Below are 9819 nucleotides of genomic sequence, written 5' to 3'. Positions count from 1 at the left end.
ACAAGAGAGTTTTTTTCTTTTAACAGTCTAACGTTAACATAATAACGTCACCAATCCAACCGACCGGTCCAATCGGTTGGACCAATTGACCTGGACAGTAGAGCGGGTTGCCCTCCCGTCTGGATTTTAAAACATTGCTTCAAATATCATCTAAAGTACATGTTAAGTCGATGAATTGATTTCTTTCCTACTTTATGCATGGTTCCCGGAAGTTTTAAGGTTCTCAACTACTAGCTTCCTATGACCATGCGCAATTGTACAGTGAATTCTCATAGGCAAAAATGATATGATTCAGCAAAATAATTTGTTTGTTTAAGGGAAGTTGCTGGCTTTCTTCAGGATATTGAATACAAAATTGTAGTATTTTACACATTAATTACATAATTAGAACATGTTTACACAATGTTTAAGCATGAAGGCCAAAATGGTGAGAAAAACGGAACACTGCCTCCTGTCAAATCTCAGTCAGCCTTCATGTCGTGGTTCCAGCATACACATCCGAGAGGCTGACAGATTGGGCTATTGCGCAATAGCTCATTAGGAGTACTCAATTCTCAAGTTGCAAATCCATCACATTGTGATAGTAATGAATCTTCAGCTCCATTAATAATAATCTTCAGCACAATTCTCAAGTACAATCATCCGAAGTGTGATGCAAGCTATCAACAATCCACCATCATTTAACCTGGTTAAGGAAAAGAGAATAAAAGATATGGATGGAGACCAAAATGCTACTCAATTTTTCAACCAAAAAGCTTGAGAATGTCCTAGACACTTGAAGATATGTGAAGTTTGAAATTCAAGCAAAAGAGGCAAAATGATAGTTAAATCGTAAAGTAATGATTACCTGAATTGGACATAGACAATGACAAAAAGTTATCCACTCATTAAGTTCAGCAAGAAATGCTAAGAGAATCTTGATCGATTTCAGAGTCTTCATCAGCTTCCCAATCTAGATCTTCTTCAGAATCAAAATCACCATCAGATTCCATGACCGCAACTTCATCTTCACTCTGCAAGAAAGAAAGAAAATAATTCCTCAGGGAGATATAATTTTCGTCATGATTCATATCCCCATACAGGTAGTAATTCTTCCTCTTTCAAAAGGTCGGAGATAAAAGTTTTATTGGGAACAGAGATTATTTGGGATTATATATATAGTTTGGTTGAAAAAAGACAAAAGCAATGAAGATAGAGAAGCACTCAATGTGATAAACCTTTGCAACTATATTTAAGATAATAAGTTAGTAGCAGAGTGAATCCGATCGACTCACTTCACTCAATTCCGACATCTGATCAAATTGGCCATGGACCTCAGAGCTCCCAGCATTTCCATCCTGTACATCTAGGGAAACACCCTGTAAATCATAAACACAAATAGCCCAAAAATGTCAACAAAAAGTCATCATTTGTCTTAGTTTTGTCAGTAGTATAAATTTTGATAATAATGATGAAAAGATAAGTCAACATGGAACCTAATAATCAAACATTTATTAATATATTTTTTTGGCCAAGCGAATAGCACAATATCCCAGCCTCCTGTTTAAAAGAGATATTGCGGAAGGGTTCCTCCTGTTTCAATGTGTGTATATGTATATATATCCCAGCCTCTTTCACTAGAAACAGACAACATTTAGAAATAATGTAATACCATTATGATGATAACCTGAGAGACTGAAGTTTTTAAAATAACAGGGGTTTCATTTTCCTGCAAGCTAAATTTACATGCCAGGTAACCTCTAACTTCTAAAAAGAATTGTTACCAAAATGGCAATATGGAACAACCTACACCATTGAAACCGATTATTTACTATATATTCAGTATTAAATATCTTGAGCGCAAAATTAATCTGGTTTACACAGAGACTCTCAAAGGTATGAGTAGAAATTCAATCTAATCATGTCAGTTGACACCACAAAAGTATAATAACAAGGTCATTAGTGGCACTTCAAAACCGATTCCATTGTTCACTCAAATGCAAAAGGATCAAATATCTTGAGAGCAAAATTAATCTGGTTTACACAGAGACTCTCAAAGGTGTGAGTAGAAATTCAATCTAATCATGTCAATTGACACCACAAAAGTATACTAACAAGGTCATCAGTGGCACTTCAAAACCGATGCCATAGTTCACTCCAAAGCAAAAGGATATATGAACTACAAGGTGAGTTTTCTGTGAAAATGGTTCCCTCTGAGGGTTTTGAGCTGGAGGGAGATTTACAGTGTCCGCCATGCAAGAAATTGTATATAAAATTGAGGTTCAACTTGGTCCACAAGAATATGGTAAGTATGGTTTCAAGCAGATAGATCTAGCTAAGAATAAATTATTGTGTGTGCCAACTACGTATGTATTATGCAGAGCATAGTTTTCATTTAATTGAGAGGCAAGTAGGAAAAACACTACTGACAATTTCTTTCCTCATTTGCTCTATGGTGCTCTCCAGCTCGGATATATGCTGACTGAGAGCCTGCACATTTCATGTAAGAATGGTGTGAATTATATAACCAAAATCACACAGAAATAATCATGTTATATAACAGAAAATCAGGGAATTAAAAGATATAAACCTCATGCCGCTGCATGGCCACAGAACGCTTTAATGCTTTTGCCTTCGTCAGCAGGTTTCTTGGCCTCAAGCTAATGGGCCGTCTATAATTCTTCCCACGATAGTAAATTATGGCAAATCCTTTCGGAACTCTTTCTATTGCCACCAGTATTCCACCACTTTCATATTCCAATAACCTTGCCGTATCTTCAACAAATGCAAGGGTCTTTTGTTTGGATATTAATTTGACAAGTTCTCTGTACTTCCAATGTAAATGCATATTCTCAATGACACCATCAAAAACACCTCGAATGCCTGAGTAATTATCATACACAAACCATTAGAGTTAAGCCCAGATTTAATTTTCAATCAAGATGCTGAGAATCACTTACCAAGAGGCAAGTATGCTTTCATTTTTAAACCAACCCTACGAAACATAATCCGTTCCTCATCAGTGATTGTCTCTTGGTCATAATCAGGACCAGAAGGAACCATGGAGGCTTCTATTTTAGCTAACAATTTCTCTGCTCTCAGCTTTTTTGCTTGTGCCTGTTCATGAATTCAAAAAGTCAACTACGTTAACGGCAAATCTAAAAGACTTCTTAGATTACAAGTACCACAAGCTATCCAGAACCTAGACATTGTTAATAACCAAATCTTAAATAAATTAAATGAATCTGTACAATAATTAAATTGACACAACCGTTAATTTCATCTCAACAAGACATGGTTATTGGCATTACACTGAAGGAAAATACCAAATGCTGGTAAAAAACTCCAATCCCCAAATAGTCCAGTCAAAATTGTTCGTCTAAAGAAACCAAAATATGAAATGTGTAGACCAAGAACCTATCATTTATCTCATTCTTGAGGCTAAAGACAGGGATTTATGTTTAATGTTGGATTCTGATTTTAATGTTTGAAAATAATGTAAATTTTCTACTAATCACTATTGGACCCTAAATTACGATCTTCCCTAAATCTCTTATTCTCTCTTTCCTCTCTCCTCCATCACTGTTCTTTAGCCTTTCTTATCCACTTAGGTTTTTAAGATCAAGGGTTATCAGAGTCAATGACCAAGTGGTATTGTATTTAAATTCTACCATTCTGTTAATCGAACTAAAACTGTTTGTTTGTGAGTAAATGTCCATTTACGTGTTTGAATCTATGTGACAAATCAATTTAATTAAATTCAGCCAATTAAGGTGTACGTAAAGAATATATATACTATTGCAGGGCCTTTCCCTTTCAGCTTAGGTTTTTGGTTTTAAGTTCTTCAGAAATACTTCTCAAAGCATCAAATTATCAAGGAGAAAAAATTGTACTTACAACAGCTAATTTGTGTTCAATCCGTTTGACAAGCCTGGCATGCTTAGCTTTGGCAGCTTCTTCCATCATCCTCTCCCGTTCTTCAGTGGATACTTCTCTTCCCCACCGAGATTGGGCCTCATAAAACTCAGCCAAAGATCCTGCAGGTGCTGGTACTTCGTTTTCACCAGATGGAGTTACCTCCAATACTTTATTCCGCACTTTCTCTTCAACATCTTGAATCTGTTTTGCAAATTCCTCTCTTTCTGCCAAAGCAGCAGCTACACTTGTTGGGAGAAAATCTTTTCCACGGAATATAACAATATAATACTTGTTTCTGAGAAGCAAGGTACCCCCAGTTAAACTCTGCAAAGTAGAAGAAATTTAAAACCATTATGCTCTAATTGTTGACTCGCATGGGTTGAATATTCTTCAGTCCTCTATTGCATGTGCAGAAAAATCTTAAGGTCAGAAAAACCCAGAGGAAATTTTTTTTGCAAAAATAAGGATATGTTGACAGCTTATGCAGACAGAATTCATTATATCACCACATTTACTAAACCTGTTCAATCTTGAGTATGCACACTAGAAATGCTTAAAGCTCGAAAATTTACTGTTTGAGTGATATATAGGAATTGAAATTGACACTGATACAAAAAAATTCATAAAAATAATTGTTAAATGTTAGAGATGACAATAACATAAGGTTTTTGTGCATAATATTTTGCTTAGGCACCAATAACTTGGTATAAAAAATGAGAATGGTTTTGCACTTGCTGCAATACTAGTACTTTTAAGTTCAAGCAATGGAATTGACTAATGCATTGAACAGAGCAAAACATAAAATAGAACACACCTTCAGCTCCTCAGCCATTAGTTTGTTATTTGTATTCTGGATACCTCGTTTTACAGCAATCTTTGCAACAAGGGTTTTCTCCCAGAGCTTAATTATAGCAGCTGCCAATCCCTGATGATTTCTATTCCTCCCTAAATTAAGAAGTTCAGGATCAATGCTAATGATGGAGATATAAACTGTAATAGTACAGTATTTAGAAGATGAATACTACCAAGGGCAAAATGAGAAGGAATTTTTCTAGCAAGTTTCCGTAAATCAGTCATTTCTGCATTGGTCAGTCGAGATCGCATTCCAGTAGGAAGAACCCTGAAAGGTGTTTTATAGCCAGGGATTTTTTGAGGAAGTAAATCAGCATCAACTGGAAGCATTCCTGTACCCCACCACTCCTGAAAACGGGGACCTAAACTATCCAGTAAGCTGTTAAATTCAGCTTCCTCTTCTGTCATGGTCTTAGTATGATCTGCAATCCTGACAGCAGGCTCACTCTTTTCTGAAGTTGAAGTTGCACCATTGACACTTCTCAGAGCTGCACCATCAGCAGAAGATACATCTGGGACAAAAAGAGCATCTCCTTCTCTTTCAACAGGTTGTGATTTCGAAGAAGGCCCTCCATAGTTACTTCCTCGATACACCACCATGACACTTCCTGACCTCCATATAACTAATCCTGCAGTTCGTCGCTGAAAATCACTACAAGCACTCAGTTAATATTTGTATTATTTTACAAAAATGTCCTACCAAGAACTTTACAAAAAGAAAAGAAAAGAAAAAAAACACAAATATGCAACTTAAAATATATGAAGATAGAAAAATCAACAAAAAATGGTGACATTAAGTAACACTACAGATAGATAGAATATAATAACTAGGCCAATAACAATTGTCATCTAAAAATACCATCAATGAGCAATATGGTCCAATACTTAGATTCAATTAATCAAGCAAAGCTGTCAGAACACTGCTGCTGTTACCGTGCTTCTCAGTGTTTTGTTACCAGAAAGTTGAAGAGTGACAAGAAGTTAAAAACTAGTTGGCTATGGCATATTAGGCCTAGAAATAGTAGCATATGTACCTACATATTTTAGCCAGGTTATCGGACATGTCAAATTCCATATACAACATGAATTTTGTGCATATTATCAAAATTAGAAAAGGAGAAAAACCATTTTGACGGTTATTGATTTGCCAATAGAACACTATTCCTGGTTAAAGGAATCACATATACAATGGCGTCATAGCAAAACAAAGTCAATTCCTTTTGTATGCAATGCAAGAGTTTGTATTAAAAGTTCCTAACAATTTAGGGCTGAGATTAATTTCTTGCAAAACTGATCAAAATTGAAGAACAGTCTAAGCTTTTAACAACGAAACTAACCTCAACAACTTCATGAGCAGTTTTCATATCAGTAGCAAGAAACTCATGAAACTTGAGCCTAACCAGCTCATTCTTTCTCCAATTATCATGAATCTTCTCAAGAACTGCCTGCGTTATTCCAGCTTTCGGCACATTAATCCTCTCCCTTAAATGCATTCCCATCCTCCTCAACCGCCTCAACTCCTCGTCCTCAATGGTCAGCTCCGCCAGCGTCGGCGCCTTCACCACCGTCCTCCTCTTCATTCCCACCACCTTTCCTTCCTCCCTCTCCTTCTCCTCTCTCTCCCACGGCAACATCCACTCATCCTCTGCCTCGTTCATTTCATCCAAAAACACCGCATTGGGCCGGGCCCATTCTCGCTTCAACAAATCTTCCAACTTCTCCTCTCCGGTCACCGGCATTGAATCTAAACCATCCTCCTCTCCTTCTTCTTCTTCGTCTTCATCATCGGACCCCAACCCTAAGTTCCGTAACCGCAAAACGATACGTTCTATTGCGTTTTGGCCTTTATCGGTATTACTCAAGTAGCGAGTTTGAGATTCTGATTCTCTTTGTTTTTTATCCTCAAATTGATTGTCTCCATTGGATTGGGAGACCTTTTCGGGGGTTTTATCGATCGGAGGGCTTGGGGAGGGCCACTTGTTGAGCCAAGGAGCGGCGGAGGAGGGAGAGCGAGGTTTGAGGAGGCGGTGGTCGGGTTTGTTAGGGTTTTGGTTGGTACGAAGGGAAGAGAAGGGTTTGAGGAGGTGATACGACGGCGTTTTTTGGGAGGAGAAGAGGAGGAGGCTAAGTGAGTGTGAGTGTGAGTATGAGGTGAGTGGGAAGGAGTGTGTGAGTGAATTTCGGAATTGAAATTCTGTTAATTTGGATGTTGCGAGGGCCACCATTTTTGGGGTGAGAATTGAGCTTAATGTTGGTGTTGATGGTGGTTCATCGTTTCAATTTTTGTAAGATGAGACGTCGAAGAAGATAGTTTTCACTTCAGTTGGCGAAGGAGAGAAATGAAGATAAGATACTGTTGGGATATTTTCAGATGGGCTTGTTCCCACTAACCCACGTATTGGCCCGCGCCCGCGATCGTTTATCTACTATTTAGGGAATCCCTATACCGAACCCCTCAGTTTCACTGATTAGTCCTCTGTAGTTTTTTTATTTATTAAAGGAACCCTGTATCTTTACTATATGAAAAAGGACCCCTGTAGTGTAGTCTCACTTGAGGAACCCTATAGTGTTTTTGAGGACCCCCACAATTTCACTTACTATTAGAAGAACCCTTTTAGTTTTACATTATATAGATGGACCTTTATAGTGTTACTTTATGTTGTACGTAATTTTGACACCAACGACTTCGCACGTGCAACGTGTTGACAAGATCTCAGAAATTACACGCAAAATAATTATGAGAATTATTTGAGGTACTCTTCTCACAATAGCATGCAAAGATGTAAAAGTAAATGAGAGAATAATGATTTTTATAGTAGTTCAGATGCTTAAAGCATATTCTATATCCACTATTTTCTTTTATATGAGTGTGCTCATGGTCGTTAACCAAGATTATAATAAGTCGCGAACTACAATCTAGGATTTAGAGAATGTCAAGTCAATCTCTTTCTAGTAGTATGTCTTTGCTATTTGTTTTATTGAATTCAGAATGTCTGATCTCGATTTTGTAAGGAGACGCTGCTTATTTATACCCGTTGTGCTTAAGGTAATGATTACACTTCTGCAATTGGGTTGGTGTTGTGCAAACCTTTCATTTCCTCTCATTGATTGAGAACTTAAAGAATATCTTTAAATTAAATAGGGCGTAAACAGATGTACGAACTAAATTCATTCATAGATAAAATTTGAGTCAGTTAGATTGCTCACAGCTATATCCTTTCTGTCTTTAAGTGACAAAATCTTCATAATCTCTTATAGAAGCTTGCTGACACTTTGTATAAGAGGAACTATGTCAATATGTCTTTACCTTATCAAAAGGGCCCCTGTAGGCTATAGGCTATAATTAGTATTAATTACAAGTTTGACTTGATATCACAAGGATCCTTATAGTTTACTTTTATATGGAACCAATAGTATTACTTTATATCAGAAGGTCCCATTAACTTTACTTTGTACCCCATACCCGCCCTTTTTTTAATGAATTTTGTGTATGTTTTCTATTATTTTGAAAATACTGAAAATGTGTAGAAAATGCAAAAAATGAAAACGTGGGTTTGTTTGAAAACAACATATAAAAATGTGAAATGAAAACACATTCAATAAATTGATCTGAAATTATTAATTTTAGATTATTATCTTGAAAATTAACCATGGAAGAATCACCACCAAAATACTTTGAAAGAGAGCTTGTTTCGTGTATCTTCACAAGTACTACAAGTTGATTTAGTTTACTGTCAGAGAAANTCAATATGTCTTTACCTTATCAAAAGGGCCCCTGTAGGCTATAGGCTATAATTAGTATTAATTACAAGTTTGACTTGATATCACAAGGATCCTTATAGTTTACTTTTATATGGAACCAATAGTATTACTTTATATCAGAAGGTCCCATTAACTTTACTTTGTACCCCATACCCGCCCTTTTTTTAATGAATTTTGTGTATGTTTTCTATTATTTTGAAAATACTGAAAATGTTTAGAAAATGCAAAAAATGAAAACGTGGGTTTGTTTGAAAACAACATATAAAAATGTGAAATGAAAACACATTCAATAAATTGATCTGAAATTATTAATTTTAGATTATTATCTTGAAAATTAACCATGGAAGAATCACCACCAAAATACTTTGAAAGAGAGCTTGTTTCGTGTATCTTCACAAGTACTACAAGTTGATTTAGTTTACTGTCAGAGAAAGGGGTGCGTCCCCATGCTTTCCTCTGGTTTATCCTTATCCTTAGTAGGTTCCTGAGGTGAAACCTTTAGATCTTTGGCTAGTATGCGCGAATTGACTCTTTCCTTTGTGCATCTGTCTCCCATACTTTTCCGTTGGTCAACAACCTTTATAGTTCTTAACTACTCCAACCAGAAAGGACCCATTTATTAATGCAGGCCGGAGGGAATTATTCTTAATCAAAGCCATAACCATGTTCCCTTGTCCTAATAACAATCTCTTTTGGCTTCTAGATGCATTGTTTGGGTCTTCATTTGGCACTAGTTGCGCACTAACTCGCTCTTTTGATGTGATTATGAAGGTGTTTGTCTAAGCTTATAAACTGGTCAAACTAGTTTATAAACTCTAAAATTAAGCTGACCTGTTTGTTTATAACTGTTTTTAGCTTATAAGTTGAGCTTATAAACAAAAAAAAAAAAAAAAAAAACTTATAAGTTAGTTTGACCAAGCATATTACCATATTATTCTTATTTAATTTTAAAATTCTATAGTATACCCTTATTTAATATAGTACATTTTTTAGTCATTTTATAATAAAATATACTTATAAGCCACATTTTACAAAACATGTCAACTACTTATCAATCATTTATAAATACTTTAACCAAACACGTAATTGCTTAAAATTTCAAATACTTATAAGTTAAAATTAGCTTACAAGCATTGTTGCTTATAAACTAATTTTCATAAACTCAGACAAATACCTCCTATATCTTATAAGAAGCCATCTCTCTGATCTTAAAAAATTAATATATAAGTGAAGATATACTATTTTTATATTCATTTATGGTAATATTACACCCATAATTTTTTTTCATAAAATTTCTCTCATAATTTT

At 35.7% G+C, this 9819-nt stretch overlaps 1 protein-coding gene across 2 annotated transcripts; it reads right to left on the bottom strand.

Annotated features, from left to right (window-relative positions):
- Window positions 1-253: 253 nt before the first annotated feature.
- Window positions 254-7130, bottom strand: LOC116117443 (CRM-domain containing factor CFM3, chloroplastic/mitochondrial). Of its 2 annotated transcripts, none has more exons than XM_031403465.1 (10): window positions 6087-7130; window positions 4923-5391; window positions 4712-4842; window positions 3877-4221; window positions 2940-3096; window positions 2570-2862; window positions 2410-2469; window positions 1275-1358; window positions 848-1013; window positions 254-659 (listed from the first exon to the last, which is right to left on the bottom strand). In XM_031403465.1, exons 1-9 carry the CDS (start codon window positions 6972-6974, stop codon window positions 894-896), a joined length of 2547 nt encoding a protein of 848 aa, XP_031259325.1. In that variant the 5' UTR covers window positions 6975-7130; the 3' UTR covers window positions 254-659; window positions 848-893. The 2 variants fall into 2 exon arrangements, with proteins under 2 accessions (XP_031259325.1, XP_031259324.1); XM_031403464.1 differs by having other exon boundaries at window positions 259-685.
- Window positions 7131-9819: the final 2689 nt, after the last annotated feature.

Source organism: Pistacia vera, unplaced genomic scaffold (genome assembly GCF_008641045.1).
Source record: "Pistacia vera cultivar Batoury unplaced genomic scaffold, PisVer_v2 Contig81, whole genome shotgun sequence".
NCBI classification, from domain to species: domain Eukaryota; kingdom Viridiplantae; phylum Streptophyta; class Magnoliopsida; order Sapindales; family Anacardiaceae; genus Pistacia; species Pistacia vera.
This window is presented reverse-complemented; position numbering and strand designations above follow the sequence as displayed.

What these genes read in the sequence shown, in the direction of transcription:
- LOC116117443 (XM_031403465.1), bottom strand. Translation starts at nt 6,974, where the DNA reads ATGGTGGCCCTCGCAACATCCAAATTAACAGAATTTCAATTCCGAAAT. An exon ending in TAATGGCTGAGGAGCTGAAG is followed by an intron (nt 4,222 to 4,711) that starts GTGTGTTCTATT and finishes TCTACTTTGCAG; the next exon opens with AGTTTAACTGGGGGTACCTT. An exon ending in AGCAAATGAGGAAAGAAATT is followed by an intron (nt 1,359 to 2,409) that starts GTCAGTAGTGTT and finishes TATGATTTACAG; the next exon opens with GGTGTTTCCCTAGATGTACA.